The sequence below is a fragment of the Dipodomys spectabilis genome, unplaced genomic scaffold (assembly GCF_019054845.1).
Source record: "Dipodomys spectabilis isolate Male_0828 unplaced genomic scaffold, ASM1905484v1 ptg000069l, whole genome shotgun sequence".
Lineage (NCBI taxonomy): Eukaryota > Metazoa > Chordata > Mammalia > Rodentia > Heteromyidae > Dipodomys > Dipodomys spectabilis.
The window spans coordinates 1,249,664-1,273,133 of NW_024870746.1; the positions used below are offsets into that span (position 1 = coordinate 1,249,664).

The 23,470-nt window shown below is 45.9% G+C and overlaps 1 protein-coding gene across 2 annotated transcripts; it reads left to right on the forward strand.

Annotated features, from left to right (window-relative positions):
- The first annotated feature begins 1,733 nt into the window (after nucleotides 1-1,733).
- Arhgap30 (Rho GTPase activating protein 30) lies at nucleotides 1,734-23,157 on the forward strand. 2 transcript variants are annotated; one of them, XM_042682230.1, is made up of 12 exons: nucleotides 1,734-2,105; nucleotides 10,537-10,639; nucleotides 14,242-14,386; nucleotides 16,207-16,289; nucleotides 16,451-16,558; nucleotides 17,402-17,529; nucleotides 18,238-18,412; nucleotides 18,492-18,595; nucleotides 18,671-18,748; nucleotides 19,479-19,871; nucleotides 21,077-21,342; nucleotides 21,434-23,157. In XM_042682230.1, exons 1-12 carry the CDS (start codon nucleotides 2,009-2,011, stop codon nucleotides 23,024-23,026), a joined length of 3,273 nt encoding a protein of 1,090 aa, XP_042538164.1. In that variant the 5' UTR covers nucleotides 1,734-2,008; the 3' UTR covers nucleotides 23,027-23,157. The 2 variants fall into 2 exon arrangements, with proteins under 2 accessions (XP_042538164.1, XP_042538166.1); XM_042682232.1 differs by having other exon boundaries at nucleotides 2,016-2,105; nucleotides 10,537-10,694.
- Nucleotides 23,158-23,470: the final 313 nt, after the last annotated feature.

A 23,470-nucleotide genomic window follows, 5' to 3' on the forward strand; every position in this document is an offset into this window, starting at 1 on the left:
ACTGGGTTTGCTTAAGCAAGGCCAGCCTACATAGGCATTCAGCAAAGCAAGACTTCAACCCATGGGTTAATTCCTATGGTTGTGAAAGATGTTCCTTCTTCGAAGACATCTTCATCCAGGGAGTCCATTGGGAGGGAGCCTGATAGCTAGTAGAGTCTGGAACCAGTGGTGTGAACCCCTTGACCATTTCCTAAGGGAGAATAGGGGAAGGTACTTGGCCCTGGTGGCCCCTTCCCCTAGCTTCATCTACTTTTTAGTTGTATCCATATTTGTTTGTGGTCCCTTGGAGGAGTTGGTAAGAAGGACTTCTGGTTCAATTGTGGCATAGGGGAGAAAGGGTACTGATTACAGATCAAGGGACAGCAGGAGTTCAGGCGAAGGGAAGGAGTTGTACAGGTGAGGATGTCTCCTTTTCCCAGAAATTTCTGAGTCATTAGTTTGCAGTTCTTCTGGCCATTTCTTTGGGTAGAGGCTGGGGTTAGATGTTTATTTTCCTTTGGCCTACCCAAATCTACTCAGCCCAGAATACTGATATTTAGTGCCTAAATCCTGCATGACCCGAAATCTGCTGGATTTATGAACTGAAAGACAGTCTTCCAGCTTCTGTTCCCCAGCCAACCCAGGACTTTGTAGAACCCAAAGACTAAAGATCCTAGTATGTACATTTTGTGTAAATATGTGCATATTTGTACATAAAACATTATTCTGTTTTTAAATAAACAGATAAAACCTGTTCTGTCTGGTTCCTGTCTTGCCCTTGAATATATTAGCCTGGAGTACTATATGTTCTGTCTCACTACCCAACCTGCCTGTGCTCCCAAGCATGGCAGGGAAGGATAAAGAATTGGTCTCCACAAGGCCTCCATCTATTTCAGAAAGCACTCGGATAGAAGCACATTGCTAAGAACCTTTCTGGGAAAGCCAATGCCTTAGTTTAGAAAGTATAATATGGAAGTCCTTTATTTTAGTGGAGAAACACAAAAAGAGTGATATATTGAGCTGGGTGCCAGTATCTTACGCCTGTAATCCAAACCACTCAGGAAGCTGAGAGCTAAGGATCACAGTTCAAAGCCAACTCAGGCAGAAAAATCCATGAGACACATATCTCCAATTAACTAGCAAAAGCAGGAAGTGGAGCTATGGCTCAAGTGGTAGAGTGTTAACTTTGAGTGAAAAAAAACTAAGGAAACCAAGCCATGAGTTTAAGCCCCAGTACTGCCCCTCCATCAGGAGCTACGTGAGAACTAGACAGCAATATGCTTTTACTTTTAGTAAAGAAACTGAAACTCAAGTTAGGTGAGTTCTACAGTCTGTTAGAGCTAGAAGACTAAATCATGTAGTCTGCGCCCTTCATTTTCAAGTGTGTGGAAACTGAGGCACAGTGTGGTTTGGTTGAAGTGAGTGGCTCATTCTAGGCAGAAGCAAGGTATTTTTCCTCCTGGGTCTGCTTTGCTTAGCCCTGAGCCACCCTCCTCCCAGGCACCTCAGATCTCCCTGTTGGACCCAAGAATTTTAGTTTTTAGTTACCTGATCATGCCCCAGGCACCATTATCCCTCCCCAAAGCCCTGACATCATCTCCCTTTGACCAATGGGTGAAGTCTCAGAATGGATGAGGATGTGAATGTCAGTACCTCCCCCACCCCAGGCCCTGTGGTTTTTAAGATGCTCTAACAGGAAGTGGGTTTGAGGAGCTGCACAGCTTCCTGCCTCCTGGGAGTTGAACGAGGCGAGAAGAAGGGCGAGTGCCTGGCCAGGCCACGAGACACAGCTTCATGCCAGGGTCCTCACAGCTTCCTCTTTACAGCAACTTCCGTGTGGCTGGGGCCCCAGAGGCTGGACTTGCTGTTGGTTGCCCAGGCCACCCTCAACCTCCAGTGTGGAGCCCTTCCCTCCCACTGGGGCCAGGCCAAGCCCCCACAGTCATCTGGCTGGGATCCCATGGGGGCCTAATAGGGCAAAGGTCTTGGGAGACAGAGGCAGCTGGGCCAGAATTCTGGGGTTCCAGCCATGAAGTCTCGGCAGAAAGGCAAGAAGAAGGGCAGTAACAAGGAACGGGTATTTGGGTGTGACCTGCAGGAGCACCTGCAGCACTCGGGCCAGGATGGTAAGGAGGTCAACTCGGAGCTGTGGTGGGTAGGTGGGCACCATGCTTCTCCAGTCTGATCTGGTCTGGTGGGCAAAAGCAACTTCTGGGTGTTTCTGGGGAAGGGGCAGTGGCCCAAGCTGGTACCCATGAGCAACAAGACAGGAAATGTATCCCAGAGAAAGACAGAGTGGCTACCTTTTATAACTTTTGGGGGGATAGGTGGCTGAGGGAATAAGAATGTGATCCATGAGGGGAGTGGGTGGAGAGTTTGGAAACTTAGGAGAGGTACTTAGAAGAAGGGCTAGTGACTGGGGATGGGAGAGGGCAGAAGTACTAAGGTCAAAGGAGGAGTGGCTGAAGGGACAGTAGATGGTCCTGGATATGAATGAAGGAGACAGAGGGTCCTTAGAAGGTCTAAAGATGGAGTTTAGGGGATGAAGGAGGCATCCTAGCTGGAGAAGAGCACTCAGGACCAAAGACCTGGCCCCTTCTGCAGTCTGGCCCAGAGACTGTGGGGTGGGGATGGCATTCAGTCTCTCTGCTAAGGAGATAGAGATTCAAGGTGAAGGGCAAGGAGAGAAGCTTGCTAAAATGGGGGAAGATCTGGTGATAGAGAGAGCTGGCTTTAGGTTGGGTTTGAAGTGGAGGGGAGTAGAAGTTGCAAAGGAGAATGGATATGAGGACTGTGTAGTTCCCTCAGCTCCCTTGGAGTGGGCTTGGAAGCCTGCAGAACCAGGTACAACACTGGGCTTTACCAGTGTCTGCCATCAACTGTCACTCAAAACCATTTCTTGATTTGAAGTTGAACTTGGATATCTTGGCTATCCAGCCCAGTTTGGTTTTGGCATATTAAGCTCCCTACAGAGAAAGGCATAATTATACCCCCACCAAACCCTCCCCACCCAATCTGTCATTTCCTCTTTGTCCCCTTTCTGTTCTGGTTGTGGTGCTTGCAGTAGAGGGAGGGTAATGGTGGTTCCCAGCTCACTTCCTGCTCTTAGCCCCGCCCTAGCATCCTCAGATACCTCCTTCCCCTTTTCTCCCCCCTCCCACCCCCCAGGAGGCTCCCATCTTCACTGGCCTCTGTGAAGGAAAGGCCTAGGCCCCAAAGAATAGTGTTAAGCAGCTGAGATGGTTTCTCTGCACCTTCTGCTTCTCATTGGGCCAAGTGGATTTGGCACAACTGTCTCAAAGGGCTTCTTTACAACGATTCCTCTCTCCATGGTGCTTCTTGGCCAAGGACTTCATGATTTAACCATGGATGATGTTCTCTTAGCTCTCCACAAATTCTCAGTTCAGCCTACTCATCCTGGCACTGTCCTTTCCTGTAGTTCCCATCCCCAATGCTATCTTGGAAACACAGGGACCCACAGACAGTCCAGACCCTACTCCTATGACCCATCTGGCCTCCATCTCCATTCGTAGCAGGTAAAGGGCATGTTCTTCAGAAGGGATAAGCATGTAATTGCTGGATCATGATCCCAGGTGAACTCCAGAGCAGATGAGAAGCACCTTCTACCCCACACTAGAACTTCATCTGAATTCAAGGATGGAGAGATAGATTTGGGGTACCAGAGTTGCAGTGGTAGGTATTCCCCCTTCTCCAGCCCTTTCCTGATATGGGGAGGTGGGAAGTGGAAGGATAGATGGAGGTTGGTAATGACTTATCTCTTTAGCCCAAGATCCAGCAAGAAAATGGAAGCCTAGATCAGAGAGATCTCTTTCTGATGCATTGATATTCCCCGATCATCTTGACTTCCCCCCTCCTCATAACCTTGCTCCATCTTAGCCTTCTCTACAAGCTCTTTGCCCCAAAATGAATTTTTTTCTTTCCTAAGCACTATAGGCATTGAGTTTTTCATTTTCTTAATCTATATCTGATACCTTGTTTCGGTTTCAGATTCATAAGGTCCCTAATCTTTAGATTCTCCACCTTGCTACCACTCCCAAATCCTTGGTGTCTTCCTTTTGTTGACTCCTTCACTCCAACTCCATCTCTAACATATCTCTGACCTCATCTCTCTGATCTCTATCTTCCTAACTCTTCAATTTTGCTGACTATTTTCATCTCCCCTCCCCCCCCCCCCCCCAATCTCCTGATTCACTTCCTTTTATGGTTGACTCCTTAAGGTCTGCATGTTCACTGTAAATCAATTCTCAGCTGGGTGTTTGTGACTCACACCTGTAATGCTAGCTATCCTCTCAGGAGGCTGAGACCTGGAGGATTCTGGTTCAAAGTCCGTGAGACTCTATCTCCAAAATAACCATTAAAAAGCTGAGCTGAGCTCACACCCATAATCCAAGCTATTCAGAAGGCTGTGATCTGAGGATCATGGTTCAAAGCCAGCTTAGGCAGGAAAGTCTGTAAGACTCTTTATTTTTGTCGGTCCTGGGGCTTGAACTCTGGCCCTGGATGCTGTCCCTCAGCTCTTCAGCTCAAGGCAAGTGCTCTACCACTTAGTCATAGCACCACTTCCGGTTTTCTAGTGTTTATTGGAGGTAAGAGTCTCACGAACATCCTTGCCTGGCCTGGCTTTAAACTGCCTGCTGCGATCCTCATATCTCTCAGCCTCCTGAGTAGCTAGGGTTACAGGTGTGAGCCACTGGTGCCCAGCTTTTTTTTTTTTTTTTTTTTGCCAGTCCTAGGGCTTGAACTCAGGGCCTGAGCACTGTCCCTGAGCTGCTTTTGCTCAAGGCTAGCATTCTCCCACTTGAACCAAGCACCACTTCTGACTTTTTGTGTTTATGTGGTACTGAGAAATTGAACCCATGCATACTAGGCAAGCACTCTACCACTAAGCCACATTCCCAGCCTAGTCTGTGAGAGTCTTATCTCCAATTAACTACAGAAAACCAGAAGTGGCACTGAAGTTCAAAGTGATAGCCTTGAATGGAAAGAGCTCCAGGAAAGTGGGAGAAAAATGAGGGAGGGAGTAACAAATTCCCCCCAAAAATGGGGGCTGGGAAGGTGGCTCAGTGGTAGAGCGCTTGCCTTGCATGCATGAGGCCCTGAGTTCGATTCCTCAGCACCACATAAGCAAAAAGAAAAAAGCTGGAAGTGGCACTGTGGCTCAAGTGGTAGAGCGCTAGCCTTGAGCTGAAGAGCTGAGGGACAGCGCCCAGGCCCAGAGTTCAGCCCCCATGACTGGAACCAAAAAAAAAAAAATGTACTCACTACTTATGTAACTGTAACTCCTCCGTACATCATCTTGACAATAAAATTAAAATAAAAAAAATAGCTCAAGGACAGCACCTAGGCCTGGCGTGTAAGCCCCAGGACTGAGAAAAAAAACTGAGCTGGAGGCATGGCTCAAGTAATAGAGTTAAGCAAGCAAGCCAGCAAGCATGAGGCCTTGAGTTCAAACCCAAAAAGAAAAAAAAATTATTCTGGAGGTTCAAAATCAATTGACAAGGGAATATCTGGTTTGGTTGTTACTCGTGACAAAGAATCTCAGGTGGTTCTTCTTTGTAGTCCCGAGAGATGGGCTCTGAACTTTGTAGAGATTTGAAAGGTAAATATAGTAATGCAAGATTAATAAGCCCTATAAGAAAAAAAAATGTGATATGGAATAAACAGCTTTTTTTTAAAATTTTTTGGGTCCAGTCGTGGGGCCTGAACTCTGGGGCCTGAATGCTGACCCTCAGCTCTTCAGCTCAAGGTTAGCACTCTACCACTTGAGCCACAGCACCACTTCTGGCTTTTTTCTTTTTGCTTATGTGGTGCTGAGGAATCGAACCCAGGGCCTCATGCATGCAAGGCAGTGCTCTACCACTGAGCCATTTTCCCAGCCCCTAAACAGCTTTTTTTTGATACTGACACATGAGAGGGATTTCTCTGGTGAGTCCCAGTTAATAGGAACTAAAATACTTTGTACTAGGCAATATTCTTTACCAAATTTCCAAGGATGTCAGTGGTTCATAAGAACTGATCAATGAATTCATTGTCTTTTTTTTTTTTCTGGTCCTGGGGCTTGAACTCTGAGCCTGGGTGCTGTCCCTAAGCATTTTTTGCTCAAGGCTAGTGCTCTGCCACTTGATCCTCAGCCCTACTTCCAGCTTTTTCTGTGATTAATTGGAGATAAGAATCTCACAGAATTTCCTGCTAGAACCATAATCCTCAGATTTTAGCGTCCTGAGTAGCTAGGATTACAGCACCAGGATTTTTAAATTTATTTTTCTCCTCTTATACAGCTTCTTTGCTTGCTCACTCAGCTGGCACTCTACAATTTGATCCACACCTCCTAACCTGGCTTTTTTTTTTTTTTCTGGTTATTTTGGAGATAGAATCTTATAGACTTTTCTGCCTGGACTGGCTTCAAACCTCTACCCTCCAGGTCTTAGCAAACTAAGTAGCTAGGATTACAGGCGTGAGCCACAAGCAACTGGCTTAATTCACTAAATCTTTTAACAAACATTTATTGAGTACCTGGTCTATTTCATCTCTGTGCTAATTGCTGAGAGGGTGCTACCAATTGTCAAGAGGTGTAGGTACTAAAGAAACTAATTAGAACAAAGTATATATTAAGTGCTATAAAACAGACTAAAGGACTGTGGGAACTGTACTACAGATATAAGCAAAGGACTCAGAATTAAAGATGATGTTTTGTTTTCTTTGAGATATTTTGTGTTGTTTGATGTTTTGTCTCATTATGTTGTCCTACCAAGTCCTAAATTCCTGGGCTCAAAGGAATCTATTACTCAGCCTACAAAGTTGCTAGGACGATAGGCATGTACTACTGTGCCCAATGAGGAGGTGATGTTTGAGATGTCTTTTGAGGAATGTATAGGAGTCTACCAGGTAGAGTCAGAGGGCAGGGCATTTTCACACAAGAGAATAACAAGTGTCTTAGTCCATTTTTATTTTATTTTATTTATTTATTTGGGTGCCAATCCTGGGTCTTGAAATCAGGGGCAGGGTGCTGCTGTCTCTAAGCTTTTGTTTGCTTGACTAGCCCTCTACCACTTGAACAATAGCTCTATTTGGTTTTTTGGTGATTAACTGGAAATAAGAGTCTCACAGACTTTACTGGCCAGCTGGCTTCAAACCCAGATTCTCAGACCTTAGTCTCCTGAGCAGATAGGATTATAAGCATGAGCTACAGATGTCTGCCTCTTAGTCCATCTATAGCAAAATACCTGGACTGAATAATTTACAATGTAAAGAAGTTTATTTGGCTCACAGTTCTGGTGGATGGAAGGTCCAAATAGCACAGTTCTAGCGTCTTTGCAAGGGCCTCCTGGCAAAATCACATTAGAAATCTGGAAAGGGAAATGACTGTGTACAGAAGAAGCCAGGTATAGCCTTGCTTCTCACAGCCATTCAGTACCACAAGATTTTATGTATTGTTAAAAATTTCTTTCGAAAAAATTTTTTTTTCCAGTTCTGGGGCTTGAATTCAGGGCTGTCCCTAAGCTTCTTTTGCTCAAGGCTAGGACTCTACCACTTGAGCCACAGAACCACTTCTGGGTTTTTTTGTGTATGTGGTACTGAAGAATCGAACCCAGGTTCATGCATGCTAGGCGAGCACTCTACCACTGAGCCTCATTTCCACCCTCTTCTGAAACTTCTTATTGTTATTATAAAGGTGGTATACAGAGGGGTTGCAGTTACATGAGCCAGGTGATGAGGACACTTCTTTTTGGACAGTGTCACCCCTTCTCTCACTCTCTCCCCCTCACACAGATTTAATCTACTCCTAAGAGCTAACGTTGCTGGGCTTGATAAAGCATAGCTGTAATCCCATCACTTGGGAGGTAAGGTAAGAGGTAAACCAGGTTGACCTATATATTTAGTTCTAGGACAACTTGTGCTATATAGCAAGACTCTCAAAAACAAAACAAAACAGAAATGAAATTATGTCCATCTGTCCATCTTCTCCCCTCTCCCCCATCACCACTGCCAGTACCAGAGTTTGAACTCAAGGCCCTGAGTTCTTGCTTGGCTTGCTTGCTCACTATTGATAAACTATCACTTGAACCACATCTCCAATCAAATACAGTTGTTTGAGGGACAAAACATATCTGACTGACAGTATTAGCTGATGGTACCAAGGCTTGCTCATGGACTAGCAGAAGGTTGGAGTGTAGGACTTATTAATGAATTTACTGAGAATTGCATGGCAGCTAGACCTAGTTCTTATATATCAGACTGATATATAAGGAGGGTTTGTTTATTTTTTGCTAGAACTTGGGCTTAAACTCAGAACCTGAGCACTATCCCTTAGCTTTTCTGCTCAAGGCTGGCACTCTACTACTTGAGCCACACCTCCACTTTACATTTTTGGGGAGTTGATTGGAGATGAGCATCTCATGGACTTTCTTGCCTGGGCTAGTTTTGAACTGGGATCTCAGCCTCTTAAGTAACTAGAATTACAGACGTGGGTCACCCGGGCTTGGCTTAAGAGTTTCTGTTTTATTCATTATCTGCAAAGGAAGCAATGCATATTTGGGTAGGGTGGGGCTAGGTGTGTATTGTGTAAGAAAATATTTAAAGCAGGAAGTGATTCAGAAAGATAACTACGTGGCCTTTAGGAGCTGTGATTCCACATATGGTTTTGGAATCTCTATCATATCTGACATTATGTCAGAAATGAGGAACACAAAGATGAAGCACATTTTGATCTTGTCTTAAGGAACTTACAGGAAGGGTCAGGAGAGAGAACAGATTTTTCTCTCTCTCTCTTTTCTTTTTCTTTTTTTGTTGGTTGTAGGGCTAGAACTCTAGACTTGGGTGCTGTCCCTCAGCTCTTCAACTCAAGGTGAGCCCTCTACCACTTGAGCCTCAGCGCCACTTCCGGTTTTCTAGTGGTTTATTGGAGATAAGAGTCTCACAGTTTCCTGGCCTGGCTGGCTTTGAATCTCGATCCTCAGATCGCAGCCTCATGAGTAGCTAGGATTACAGGCGTGAGCCATTGGAGCCTGGCGATTTTTTTCTCTCTCTTGGATTTGAATCCTGGCTCTAGCTGTGTATTGCTGAGCATAATTCCTCCCCCTCCCCCTTCCTTACCCCTCCTTTTCCTCTCTGTCTCTGTCTCTCTGTCTGTCTCTGTCTCTCCTGTCTCTCTGTCTCTTGTCTCTCTCCGTCTTTCTCTGTCCCTCTGTCTGTCTCTCTGTCTCTGTCTCTCTCTCTCTCTCTGCCAGTCGTGAGGCTTGAACTCAGGGCTTGGGTAGTGTCCCTGAACTTCTTTTGATTAAAGCTAGCACTCTACCACTTGAGCCACAGCACCACTTCTGGCTTTTTCTGTTTATGTGGTACTGAGGAATCAAACCCAGGGCTTCATGCATGCTAGGCAAGCAGCCTAACACTAAGCCACATTCCCAGCCCCTCCTCTTTTTTGGTGCTGGTCCTGGGGCTTTAACTCAAGATCTGAGCACTGTTCCTGAGGTTTTTGTGCTCAAGGCTAATGCTCTGCCACTTGAGCCACAACTCCACTTCCAGCTTTCTTTTTGTGGTTATTTGGAGACAAGCATCTCAAGGACTTTCTTGCCCTGACTGGCTTTGAACTGTGATCTCTAGATATCAGCCTCCCAAGTAGCTAAGATTATAGGCATGAATGTCTCAGCTCTTTCTTCCTTGAGTCTTAGTTTTTTCTGTAAAATGGAAACTAGAAGATTTAATTTACAAAACGAAATAATAGCACATGCTTAAAGCAGTTAGCTCAGGGCTGGACACACACGTGTTTCTCCTCTGAATTGATCCATTTGAAGGTTGGCCACTATGTCTTGTACTTTCCTATTTTAGAATAAATAGCCACAAGCTTTCTTATATAATGGGGGAGATGCCTCAAAATAATTCCCTTCAGCCTGGTCCATTTTATTTGGGAAAACTAATATTCTTTCATCTTTTTTTTTTTTTTTCCTTCGGTCGTGGGGCCTGAACTCTGGGCCTGGGCTCTGTCCCTCAGCTCTTCAGCTCAAGGTGAGCGCTCTACCACTTGAGCTACAGCGCCACTTCCGGTTTTCTGGTGGTTTATTGGAGATAGGAGTCTCACGGTCTCTACTGCCCAGGCTGGCTTTGAACCACGATCCTCAGATCTCAGCCTCTTGAGTAGCTAGGATTACAGGCGTGAGCCACCAGCGCCCGGCTTTCTTTCATCTTATGTAGAGTCTTAGTTCCATGAATGTACTTTGAGGACCAGTCCTTGACTTTGCCTCCTCAGATTGCTGTCCCCTTTAAAATTCTGGAGTAGCAGCTAGTAAGGAAGGAATGGGCAATGTAAAGAAGCACTGCAGGGGTTTATGCCCATGCTCTAGGACCAAGGGGTAAGAGATGCTCTGCAGAGATTGACAGGTTGGAGTTGATGACCTTGCTGACAAGCTTTATTCCATAAGCTTCACCCTCAATTTCCCTGAACTCCCTTCCATGGTCCTTCTATTCCTCAGACCCTATATAGTGTCTAGCCTCTCAAACTTGCTGATTTCCTTTTTTTCTGCCTGTGTCTGTTCTCAGTGCCTCAGGTTCTAAGGAGCTGTGCAGAGTTTGTGGAGGAATATGGAGTAGTGGATGGGATATACCGCCTCTCAGGGGTCTCCTCTAACATCCAGAAGCTCCGGTGAGTCAGAGTGGAAAGCTCTGTGGCATGGAGATCAGGGAGCCAGAGAGCCATGGTAAGAGATGCTGGGGAGAACAGATAAGAGGGAGGAGAAGGGGGAGAAGGAAGCAGAGATGCTAGGTATTGTTCTAGGGAGGGGTAAGGAGGGGTGCTAATGTCTCCTCAGGCAAGGGAGAGATCACTGGCCCTACTCCTCCAACACGGAGAACCACATAAACCACTCCCATATACACATAATCACCATTTATTTGATGATAGTAGGGTTTGAACTCAGGGCCTTGCACTTGCTAGGTAAGAATTCTACCACTTGATCTAGCCCTAAAGCTCATCATTTAAAAATATGTAAGTCAAAGCCAGGCACTGATGGCTCATGCTCATCATCCTAGGTACTCAGAAGGCTTAGATCTGAGGAGTGCTGTTCGAAACCAGCCAGAGCAGAAAACTCTGAGAAACTCTTATCTCCAATTAGCCACAAAAAGCCAGAAGTGAGGTTGTAGCTCAAGTTGTAGAGTGCTATGACTGGCAAAAAAAAAAAAAACTTAATTAAATTAAATTTAAAAATATAAAGTCAAGCTAGGAGCCTGTACGTCACATCCTGTAATCCTTGTTACTCAGGAGGCTGAGATCTGGAGGATCAAGGTTCAAAACTAGCCTGGACAGATATGTTTATGACTCCATTGACAAAATAATCAGTAAAAAGCAGGATTGGGGGCATGGTTCAAGTGGTAGAATGCCAGCTGAGCAAGCAAACTGTGTAAGTTCAAGGCCTGAGTCAAAATCAATACCTCCAACAAACAAAATAAACTAAACAAAACAGCTGGGTAACGTCAGCTTATACATATAGTCCTAGCTACTCAGGAAACCAATATCTGAGGATTATGGTTCAAAGTTAGCCCAGGCAGGAAAGTCCCTAAGATTTGTATCTTCAATTAACTACTCCCCATACCCCCCCCCCCCCCCCAAAGCTGGAAGTGGAGCTGTGGTTCTAGTTGTAGAGTACTAGCTTTGAGGGAATAAACAGAGATGGCATCTGGGTCCTGAGCTCCAGCCCCAGTACCAGCACATAACAACAAACAAACAAAAACTAAGAAAAAAATGACAAGTCAAGCCAGACATAGTAGCTTATTCCTGTAATCCTATTTATTTGAGATTGGGAAGATAATGGTTTGAAGCCAGCTTGAGCAAAAGTTTGTTTGTAAGACACCCATCTCAGTCAATAAAGACTGAGCATTGCCATGCATGCCTACAATTTCAGCAACATAATAAGCCTAAGGCTGGGCGCCGGTGGCTCACGTCTATAATCCTAGCTACTCAGGAGGCTGAGATCTGAGGATCGAGGTTCCAAGCCAGCCCATACAGGAAAGTCTGTGAGAATCTTATCTCCAATAAACCACTAGAAAACCGGAAGTGGTACTGTGGCTCAAGCAGTGGAGCACTCGCCTTGAGCTGAAGAACACAGGGACAGCGCCCAAGATCAGAGTTCAAGTCCCATGACCGACAACAACAGAAAAAAAAAAGAAAAGAAAAGAAAAAAGAAAAAAAGAAAGCTTAAGAAGGAGGATCAAGGAACAAAATGGAGACACTTTTCAAAAAATACCTAAGGCAGGGCTGGGAAGGTGGCTCAGTGGTAGAGCGCTTGCCTTGCATGCATGAGGCCCTAGGTTCAATTCCTCAGCACCACATAAGCAAAAAGCAAAAAGCCGGAAGTGGTGCTGTGGCTCAAGTGGTAGAGCGCTAGTCTTGAGCCGAAGAGCTGAGGGACAGCACCCAGGCCCAGAGTTCAGACCCCACGACTGGACCCCAAAAAATAAAAATAAATACCTAAGGCAAAAAAAAGATTGGGGCAACTGCCTGGCAAATGCAAGGTCTTGAGTTCAAACCTCAGTACTGGAGAAAGAAAAAGTACAAGTCAGTGGATTTTTAAATATATATTGTATAATCACCACTATCAAATTCCAAAATATTTCAGTATCTCCAAAAGAAACCCTGAACCCATTAACAGAAACTTTCCATTCATTTCCCTTCTAGTCCTGGGAAACAACTAATTCAACTTCTGGTTTCTATGGACTTGTCTATTTTCAAGATTTCATAGACATGATACAATATGTGTATTTGTATATCTAGCTCTTCACTTAGAAGGTTTTCTAAAGGTTCATGTTTGTTGAGTTTTTTGTTGTTGTTTTTGCAGTCTACAGATTGGACTGAACCTCAAGCTTGCTAGGCAGGTGCTCTAGCACTTGAGCAACACCCCAGTCCTAAGATGTAACAAGTATCAGCATTTCCTTCTCTCCCTCATACCTCCTTCCCCTCCCTCCTTCAATCCCTTTCTGTTTCCCTCCTCCCTGTTTCCTTCCTTCCCTCCCTTTCTTCCTTCCTTTCGAGATACTAGGGTTCGAACTGACTCACACTTTCTAGGCAGATGCGCTACTACTTGAGCCATGCTCCCAGCCCTCATTTCATTTTTCTCTGGCCGAATACTATCCCATTGTATAACTACATCACATTGTATTTACACATTCATTAGTTGATGGCTACTTGGGTTGTTTCCACTACTTAGCTATTATGAATAATTCCTCAATAAACATGCACAAGTTTTTGTGAACATTTATTTTCAGTTCTTTGGAGTATATACCACTGAGTAGAAAAGCTGGATCACGTGGTAACTTCTTGCTGAACTTTCTAAGTAACTGCCAAACTGTTTTCGATAACAGCTGTGTGTCATTTATGTCTGAGTCAGCTGACAGAAAATTTCCAGTTTCTCCACATCCCTGCCAATGGTTGTTACTGTATTTTTTTGATTTATAGCCATCCTTGTGGGTGTGAACTGAGACCTCATTGTGATTTGTACTTGTATTCTCTAGTAGCTAATGAGCCTGTATTTCATTGTGATTTATACTTTTGTCTTCCTAGGAACTAATGATGTGGAATATCTTTTCCTGGGCTAATAAGCCTATTTGTATTTCTCCTTTTGACAAATGCCCATTTAATCCTTTACCCACTGGATAAAAAATTGTTTTTGAATTTTTGGGACAGAGTCTCATTATATAGCCCAGGCTGGTCTCAAACCCACAAGTCTTCAATCTTGGCTTCCAAACTGCTGGGTTTATAGGTTTATACCCAGCCTGGTGTTTCTTTTTGGTTTTGTTTTTTGTATTTATTTTTAATGTTAAGTTACAAGAAAAATTCTATGTCCTGAATAATAGACCCTAATCAAACATATGATTGGTAAATATTTTCTCTCATTCTGTGCGTGTCTTCACTGTGGTGTGTGTGTGTAGATGTGAGGGCTCACACACTCATGTCAGTACTAGGACTTAAACCCAGAGTCTCACATTCTTGCTTGGCTTTTTTGTTCAAGGTTAGTTGGATGTTCAATTTATCTATTTTTTTCTTGCTTGTGTTCTTGCTATCATATCTAAGCACATATACATATATGTATATATGTATGCACATGTTTGTGTGTATGTATATGTATGCATGCATGTACTTCAGTTTCACACATGTTGATAAATAGCCCTGTCTGAAGTTCATCTTTACAGCTCCCACTGCTCCTCATAATTCCTCTGACCCCTACCACTTCTGACCACTCTGCACCTCCCCAGGCAGGAATTTGAGACAGAGCGGAAGCCAGACCTGCGGCGGGATGTATTCCTCCAGGACATTCATTGCGTCTCCTCCTTGTGCAAGGCCTATTTCAGAGAACTACCAGATCCCCTGCTCACTTACCGACTCTATGACAAATTTGCTGTGAGTTGAGAAAGAGGGCTGGAAGTCGGGGCTCAGGGACAGCCACTCCTGTTGGACACCCAGGCATGTCACGGGGCAGTTGTAATCCCAGGGATCCTAAAAAAGTGGGGCTATAGTAATGCATTACTGAGGGAAAGATCCCTTCTCCTCTGAAACTCTGTGACCCTACTCCCACCCTGCCCCTCCTTTCTTCATTCTGCCTTGTCTGGGTTCTACTCCTCAGGCCTACAGACAGCATACAGTGTGCTGGAAAGACTTGGGGAGGGAAAGGCCAGATTGTCAGAGCTGGACAGCTTTGGAAAGTACCTAGACCAGAGCTTCCTTACACTTAAGAAATTGCTTCCTTATGCTTTTTGAAAATTGCTAGTCTTTCTCTCTCTCTCTCTCTCTCTTTCTTTCTTTTTTGGGTCCGGTTGTGGGGCCTGAACTCTGGGCCTGGGCGCTGTCCCTCAGCTCTTCAGCTCAAGGCTAGCGCTCTACCACTTGAGCCACAGTACCACTTCCGGCTTTTTTCTTTTTGCTTATGTGGTGCTGAGGAATCGAACCCAGGGGCCTCAGGCGCAAGGCAAGCGCTCTACCACTGAGCCATCTTCCCAGCCCTTTCTTTCTTTCTTTCTTTTCTTTCTCTCTCTCTCCTTCCTTCCTTCCTTCCTTCCTTCCTTCCTTCCTTCCTTCCTTCCTTCCTTCCTTCCTTCCTTCCTTCCTTTCTTCTTTTGTCAGTTGTAGGGCTTGAACTCTGGGCTTGGGCGCTGTCCCTCAGCTCTTCAGCTCAAGGCTAGCACTCTACCACTTGAGCCACAGTGCCACTTCTGTTTTTTTTTTTTTTTTTCTGTTTATGTGGTGCTGAGGAATCGAACTCAGGGCCTCATGCATGCAAGGCAAGCACTCTACCACTGAGCCACCTTCCCAGCCCCAATTGCTAGTTTTTCTAGGGTGCCTCCCCATTAACTATAATTGTATGTCAGACATCTTTTGCATGATAAAACACAGGACAAAAATTGTATCCTGAAGTGAGTAATGCTTCTTTAAAATTGTACTTTTAGGGGCTGGGAAGGTGGCTGAGTGGTAGAGTGCTTGGCTTGCATGCATGAGGCCGTGGGTTCGATTCCTCAGCACCACATAAGCAGAAAAAGCCGGAGGTGGTGCTGTGGCTCAAGTGGTAGAGCACTAGCCTTGAGTTCAGGCCACACAACTAACCAAAAAAATGTACTCTTATTCTTTTAAATATAATTTTTTATTGTTATTATTAAAGTGTTGTACAGAAGGATTAGCATTTTATAAGTCAGGTAATGAGCACATTTCTTCTTTCTTTTTTCTTTTTTGGGCAATGTCACCCCTTCCTTTGCTTTTTCTATAAGTAACACCTTAAAAATAGGTTCCAGCTACTTGGGAGGCTGAAACAGATTGTTCAAATCCAGGAGTTTGTAACTGGTCTGGGCAACATAGCAAAACCTTGTCTTTCCTTTCTTTCTTGCTTGCTTGTTTTTTTCTTTCTTCTTTTTTATTTTGCCAGTCCTGGGGCTTGAACTGAGGGCCTGGGCACGGTGCCCGAGCCTTTCTGAGTTCAAGGCTAGCACTCTGCCACTTGAGCTACAGTGCCACATCTGCCTTTTTTTTTGTTTGTTTGTTTATGTGGTACTGAGGAATTGAACCCAGGGCTTCATGTATACTGGGCAAGCACTCTTTACTATGCCCTGAAGATCCAGGTGGAGGCAGTGTAGAGTACAACAAAGATTATTCCTAAGGGTTTAGTTTGGAGTTCTGAGGATAGGGAGGGTGGAGTGAATCCTGTTACTGAGTCTGTACCCGTCTACAATCAGGAGGCTGTGGCAGTGCAGTTAGAGCCTGAACGCTTAGTCAAGATCCTGGAGGTGCTTCGAGAACTCCCTGTTCCAAACTACAGGTAAGCAGGGCTCTTCCTATACTTCAGAAACCCTATCTCATCCCAGCCTACTGGCCAATCACTCTCTACTAGAGCCATGCTTGTCCCCCTGTGAGCCACCAGGTCTTAGCCTGACCTTAGCCCCAGGTGTTTCCTGTGCAATTGTGCCCTTCTTTCTGCAGAACTCTGGAATTCCTTATGCGACACTTGGTGTACATGGCTTCATTCAGTGCCCAGACCAACATGCATGCCCGCAACTTGGCCATTGTATGGGCCCCCAACCTGCTGAGGTGGGTGTGTGCATGAGCAGTGGGCAGGGAGAGATTAGCCTAATCTCACTGTAGCAAGATGTACCAAGATGGGTGTGGCTGTGTGGGGACACTGGAGAGGGGTGTAGAGGAGTCTTGTGAAACTCAGTGAGTAAAGAAGGTTCAGAATTCCCATTGAGTGGGATGGGGATCACACATTCGAGTCTTCTCTGAGATAAGTCCCTGAGGACAAAGCCTTTGTGTTTTCCTACATTGTAGCTGAGCTTAGGGATCAGACCTGATAGGTCCTTGCCAAATATTTGTTGAGCAAATAAATGTCTTACAATCTAGTGGAGAACCTGACTGTGTATCACACTTGAACAAAGCGCTATGATGTGAAACTACTCTCATAGTCTGCCCAGTATCACAGTGTAAGGATGTATGCAAATAAAGCAGAGATTATTCCTGAGGAATATGTCTAAGAAGGCTTCCTAGAGGAAGTAGTGTTTTTTCTTTTTTGTACTGCTGCTGGGGCTTGAACTCAGGGCCTATGCCCTGTCCCTTAGCTTTTTTGGCTGAAGGCTGGCACTCTTCTACTTGAGTCACACTTGTAGCTTTTTTCTGGCTAACTGGAGATAAAAGTCTCATGGGATTTTCTGCCTTGGTTGGTTTTGAGCCAGGATCCTCAGAGCTCAGTCCCTTAAGTAATTAAGATTACTGACAGTGCCCAGCAGGACATGGCCTTTGAAACTCGTCACACCTATGACTTAAGAGATAGAGATAGAGTTAAAGACCCGAGAGGGGGAGAATGGAAATATTGTAGGAATAGTTTAGACTGAAAAGTGTGATGGGACTTGGGGGGAGAATAACTCTATATCTTCACAGGTCTAAGGACATAGAAGCTTCAGGCTTCAATGGGACAGCAGCCTTCATGGAGGTGCGTGTGCAGTCCATTGTCGTCGAGTTCGTCCTCACCCATGTGGACCAGCTCTTTGGAGGTGCTGCCCTCTCTGGTCAGTATCCTTCCTACCCACAAATCACTCTGGGGAATCATGTCAGAGTTAAAGAGAGCCTCAATGATTAACTAGTTTGGTTTTTCAATGGGAAAACAGTCCCATAGAGAGATATTGGTAATGATCATGTAGAAAGGGTGGGCTCTGGAAAGCCAAGTGCTGGTGGCTCACGCCTGTCTGTAATCCTAGGCTAAGTAATCAGAGGCTAGGATCTGAGGATAAAGGTTGGAAGCCACCCTGGGCAGGAAAGTTCGTGAGGCTCTTATCTCCAGTTAACCACCAGAAAACCAGAAGTGCTGCTGTGGCCCAATGTGGCAGAGCACTATCCTTGAGTGAAAAAGCTCAGGGACAGCACACAGGCTCTGAATTCAAGCCCCATAACTGACAAAAAAGGGGGCTTTGGATAGATAATAATGCAGCCAGGACTTGAGTGCAGAACCCTTCTGCTGTCAGCCCAGGGCATAGCTTGACCTGTGAATCATAACCCAGCCCACCAGGCCAAAGTCTTGGGATCTGCTGATCCTCTTTGTTCATGAGAACACCTCTTGAGGAACTGGACAATGAGAGACTATCTCCATGTACTTCTGAATATATACTAGGTATAACAACTACTGTGCCTGGTAGTTGGGGAGAAAGGATGAAGTGTTTGGTACCTGATGTCCTCTCTTGGCTCTATTCTTGGCTATTCATTTCCTTTTCTGTTTCTAGGTGATGGAGAAGTAGAGAGTGGATGGCAGTCTCTTCCAGGGGCCCGAATGTCAGGTAGCCCTGAGGATCTCATGCCCAGGTCTCTACCCTACTCCCTGCCTAGTGTTCTGCAGGCTGGTGATGGGCCCCCACAGATCCGTCCATACCACACTATCATTGAGATTGCAGAACACAAGTAAGATCTCTTCAAGGGTCTTCTTTTTCTGTGCTGACCACCAGACTCTCATTATCAATTATTTCTCTATCATTTGCAGGAGGAAGGGATCTTTGAAGGTTAGAAAGTGGAGATCTATCTTCAATTTGGGTCGCTCTGGCCATGAGACAAAGCGTAAACTTCCACGAGGGGCTGAGGACAGGGGTAAGTCTTGAGACATGGGGGAATTCTGCCAAAGGGGTGCAAGACACTGGATCTACACACATCCCTATCTTACAGAGGACAAATCCAATAAAGGGACTCTGCGGCCAGCCAAAAGCATGGACTCATTGAGTGCGGTAACTGGAGCCAGTGATGGTGAGTGTGTACTCCTGTGGGTGTGTTCACATGTGTGCTGTGAAAGCGATAGCATAGGCTGTGTGTGTCAATAACTATTGCATGTGTGTGTGTTGTTATTTCAAAAATATTTAAAGAATACCTGTTATATGTCAGCCACATTAATAGTTTGCAACGATGGGTCTATTGTGTATTTTATGTGTGTGCTCGTGAGTGTTTATTTATTTATTTAGTCGGTTGTGGGGCTTGAACTCTGGGCTGGGGCACTGTCCCTCAGCTCTTCAGCTCAAGGTGAGCACTCTACCACTTGAGCTATAGCGCCACTTCCGGTTTTCTAGTGGTTTATTGGAGACAAGAGTCTCACAGGCTTTCCTGCCCATGTTGGCTTTGAACCGCAATCCTCAGATCTCAGCCTCCTGAGCAGCTAGTATTACAGGTGTGAGCCACCAGCGCCCGGCTTTATTTTTTTATATTTAATCTTCACAAGTGTATATGAGGAGGCTGTGTGGAGTGTATGTATATGGTAGTGATAACAACTGACTGTATCTGCAGGCAGGAATGGGGGTTCCCTAGGTATGCATACCTGTTGGCTGGGTGGAGGGTTTGAGTAGTGGCTAAGAGAAGTTAGGCATGGTATCTTCCGTCTCTGAGGCCAAGAAATCAGAAAGCATTCTCTGAAGGCTCCCGGAGGCATCTAGGTCCCTTGTACCTGAGGCTATTGACTACCTGGCCTTCTTTCTCTCTTCCACAGAGCCAGAGGGGCTGGTAGACTCCAGTTGTCCCCAATCTGACCCATTGCTATCCAAGAGCTTGGAAAATGATTCTATGGAAGCAGTTGAAGGTGAACCAGTGGAAGTGCTAGGTGGCAAGAACTCTGAGCCAGGCACACCCCAAGCTGGGCGATCAGCCACCCAGGCTGGAGGCGGCAGCCGTGCAGAGCGCTGTGCTGGTGTCCACATCTCAGAACCTTACAATATCAACCTCCCATCACACATAACCTCTATCCTCAGCGTGCCTCCAAACATCATCTCTAATGTTTCCTTGGCCAGGCTCACTCGTGGCCTTGAGTGTCCTGCCCTACAGCCCCGGCCAAACCCTGCTTCTGGTCCTGGCCCTGGTCCTGGCCTTGGTCCTGGCCCCCCAGGTAAGAACACAGGAATTGTCCAGAACTAGAAAAGGAGCTAGTTTTAGGCTGAAGTTTTGATGCTGAGGTAACACTTGGGAGAGTCATAGGCTTCAGCCCTTAGGATTTAGGGTAGATTAGGGTATACGGGATTCAGCTTCTTCCCTGGACTTAGGGTTGCTGAATCTAGTAATATTATCAGGTTGTGTGAAAGCCACAGACAGAAGGATCTTTAACGGCCTTCATCTCACTGATGTCCCCAATATAGGGGTCTGTGTCAGATGTATACAACAGGGATTCACTCAGGGCAGTATGGAACTATCTTATAGATGACGATAATAATTTTTGTAACATTAATACTCACAGCTACCATTTACTGAAGGCTTACTGTGTGCCAAGGGCACATATTTTCTCATAATCTTTTGTTTTGTTTTGTTTTTGGGGGGGGGGAGTCCAGTCGTGGGGCCTGAACTGTGGGCCTGGGCACTGTCCCTCAGCTCTTCAGCTCAAGGCTAGTGCTCTACCACTTGAGCCACAGCCCCACTTCTGGCTTTTTTCTTTTTGCTTATGTGGTGCTGAGGAATTGAACCCAGGGCCTCAGGCATGCAAGGCAAGCGCTCTACCACTGAGCCACTTTCCAGCCCCTTTTCTCATAATCTTATGGCATAGGTACTGTTGTAATACTTATATTACAGCAGTGGAGCCTAAGACAGGTTAAGTAATTTGCTATCAATTTAGGTAGAAAGAAATGGAACTAGGACCTGATATTTCCCTCTGATTCCTGTTCCCAAAGTGTTACTGACAAGAAGTCCCGAGGAAACATATGGTAGAGGGTAACAACATGGGCTATAGACTTAACTAGACTTAGGTTCAAATTTTGGCTGTGGCAGCTATTAACAGGCTATCTCTAGACAAGTTGCTTAATCTCTATAATCCTCAATTACACTGTATATAAAATGAGGACAATACTCAATACAATATATTTTGTAGATAAAATAAGAAAATCCATTGGAAAATGTAGAATACAGTGTTTGGCTCTTGGCCAATACTCAATATATGTAGCGATAAGCCAGTGGTTAAGGATATTGGTATGAGAAAATGAGCCCTGTGGAGTATCTATGTTGAGAACATTGGGCCATTATCATATCAATGCTAAGAAGATCTGCATAGGAAGACAATTGCTGGCTTTGACTTTTGTATTCCTGGGACTACTTTTTTCTCAACAGATGAGAAATCAGAGGCGAGACCAGCCCCAGGTCCTGTGGCTGACCCAGGCCCAGGGGACATGACTCCTGCCCTGGAGGACTCCTTGTCCCAGGAGGTGCAAGATACCTTCTCCTTCCTAGAGGACTTGAGCATCTCAGAGCCTGAGTGGGTGGGGGCAGAGGATGGGAAGGTGGCCGAGTCAGGAGCAGCAGGAGCATCTTTCTCCCCTGGGGAGGAAGACTCTGGGATGGGCTACCTAGAGGAGCTCCTGGGAGTTGCATCTCAGGTAAGAAGTTGCTATGCTGGGTTTGAGGGTGGTGTGGAATCCAGAACGTAGTGGGGCTACCTGGTCCTGAACCACAATGCTGCATCCACAGGTGGAGGAGTTCTCTGTGGAGCCACCCTTGGATGACCTGTCTCTGGATGATGCACCATATGTCCTAGCTCCCAGCTGCTGTTCCTTGGACTCTGTGGGCCCAAGGCCTGATGTAGAGGAGGAAAATGGAGAGGAAGTTTTCTTGAGTGCCTATGATGACCTAAGTCCCCTTCTGGAGCCCAAACCTCCTACCTGGAAGGGCAGAGGGAGTCTGGAGGAAGAGGCAGCAGGTTATGAAGGACAAGCTTCAGGACAAGCTGAAGAAGAATGGGCATTCTGGGAGGGTGGGGAGGATAAGGAGGCTGAGCCTGGAAGCAGACTGGACAACAGGGAAAAAACTGAGGGAATTCCAGAGACTGAGATGGAAGATGGAAGGGCTGATGAGGAAGGAGAGGAGGCTGGAGGAAGCCAAAAGACGATGATTGGTTTAAATGAAGGGAGTAGGGAAGAGATAGAAGTCACAGAAGAGAAGTCTAAAGATCAGGAGGTTGGAAGTATAGAGAAGGCTAAGGGTATAGAGGAGCCAAGAAGAGAACAGGATACAGATAAGGAGAAGGAGAGGGGGAGTGAGAGAGAAGAGGACAAGCAAGAAGGACAGGATGTACCAGTGGAAGCTGGAAGGGATCAAGAGTATGGTGTCCAGGAATATCTAGTTGCTGAAGAGAGTTGGGAAGTTATTGACAAGCAAGAGGCTGAGGGAGGCAGGAAGGATGAGATCCAAGGACAAAAGGGGAGTGGGAACCACAAGGTAAGCAATGACCAAGGACATGGTGAAGACAGCAGAAGCCCAGAAGCAGCAGCTGAAAGAGAAGGGGAGGTCAGTCAGAAAAGAGAAAGTGGGGATGGATCTGAAGCATATCTAAGGGCTGGAGGTGACAATTTACGAGAGAAAGCCCTCTCTGAAGGGCCTGGTACAGAGTACTTGGAGGTTGATAGTACCAAAGCACATTCTTCTGAGATGGAACAGGCAGTCCTACAGCCAGAGGAGATGGAGCCTGGACAACCCATTCCTCAGTGCTGTGACCTGTTTCCCTGTCCCTTTAGTTTAGCTGGTGGTGTGGGCATGCGCCTGGCTTCTACCTTGGTTCAGGTCCAACAGGTCCGCTCTGTGCCTGTAGTGCCCCCTAAACCACAGTTTGCCAAGATGCCCAGCCTAATGAGTAGTAAGATCCACGTGGCACCTGCAAACCCATGTCCAAGACCTGGTCGGCTTGATGGAACTCTTGGGGAAAGAGCTCGGAGTTCCAGGGCTTGGAGGAATGGAGGCAGTCTTTCTTTTGATGCTGCTGTGGCACTGGCCCGGGACCGCCAGAAGACTGAGGCTCAGGGAGTTCGGAGGACCCAGACCTGTGCTGGGGGTGGGAACTATAACCTTATCCCCAGAACTACCCCCTGTAGCCTGATCTCTGACCATTCTCCTCTGCCTCTTAGCTGTCTGGAACTCTCACCTGAAGGTACGGAAGAGTCTGGATCCCGGAGTAGACTTAGTTTACCCCCTAGAGAACCCCAGCCCCCAGCCTCCCTTTTGTCCCCCCAGCGCCGGTCATATGCATTTGAAACACAGGCTAATGTGGGGAAAGGTGAGGAACTGTGATTAAGATCAAAATATTGGGCAAAAGGTACCAGTAAGTTATGGTGGATCTCTGGGGTCCCCAACTAGTGGTCTTCTGCAACCTGAGCAATTGCAGTGAGCCCCTACTCCCTGTTACTTTTTTCTTTTTTTTTGCCAGTCCTGGGGCTTTGACTTTGGGCCTGGGCACTGTCTCTGAGCTTCTTTTGCTTCTTCTGAGCACTCTACCACTTGAGCCACAGTGGCACTTCTGGCTTTTTGTGTTTATGTGATACTGAGGAATTGAACCCAGGCTTCATGCATGCAAAGCAAGCACTCTACCACTAAGCCACATTCCCAGCCCACTTTATTTTTTTTTGTCGGTCCTGGGGCTTGAACTCTGGGCTTGGGTGCTGTCCCTGAGCTCTTTAGCTCAAGGCGAGCACTCTACCATCTGAGCCACAGCCCAACTTCTAGCTTTCTGGTAGT

Coding starts and splice junctions, on each gene's coding strand:
- Arhgap30 (XM_042682230.1), top strand. CDS start 2,009: ATGAAGTCTCGGCAGAAAGGCAAGAAGAAGGGCAGTAACAAGGAACGG. Junction 10,640..14,241: donor TCTAACATCCAGAAGCTCCG/GTGAGTCAGAGT, acceptor GCACCTCCCCAG/GCAGGAATTTGAGACAGAGC. Junction 16,559..17,401: donor TGGGCCCCCAACCTGCTGAG/GTGGGTGTGTGC, acceptor ATATCTTCACAG/GTCTAAGGACATAGAAGCTT.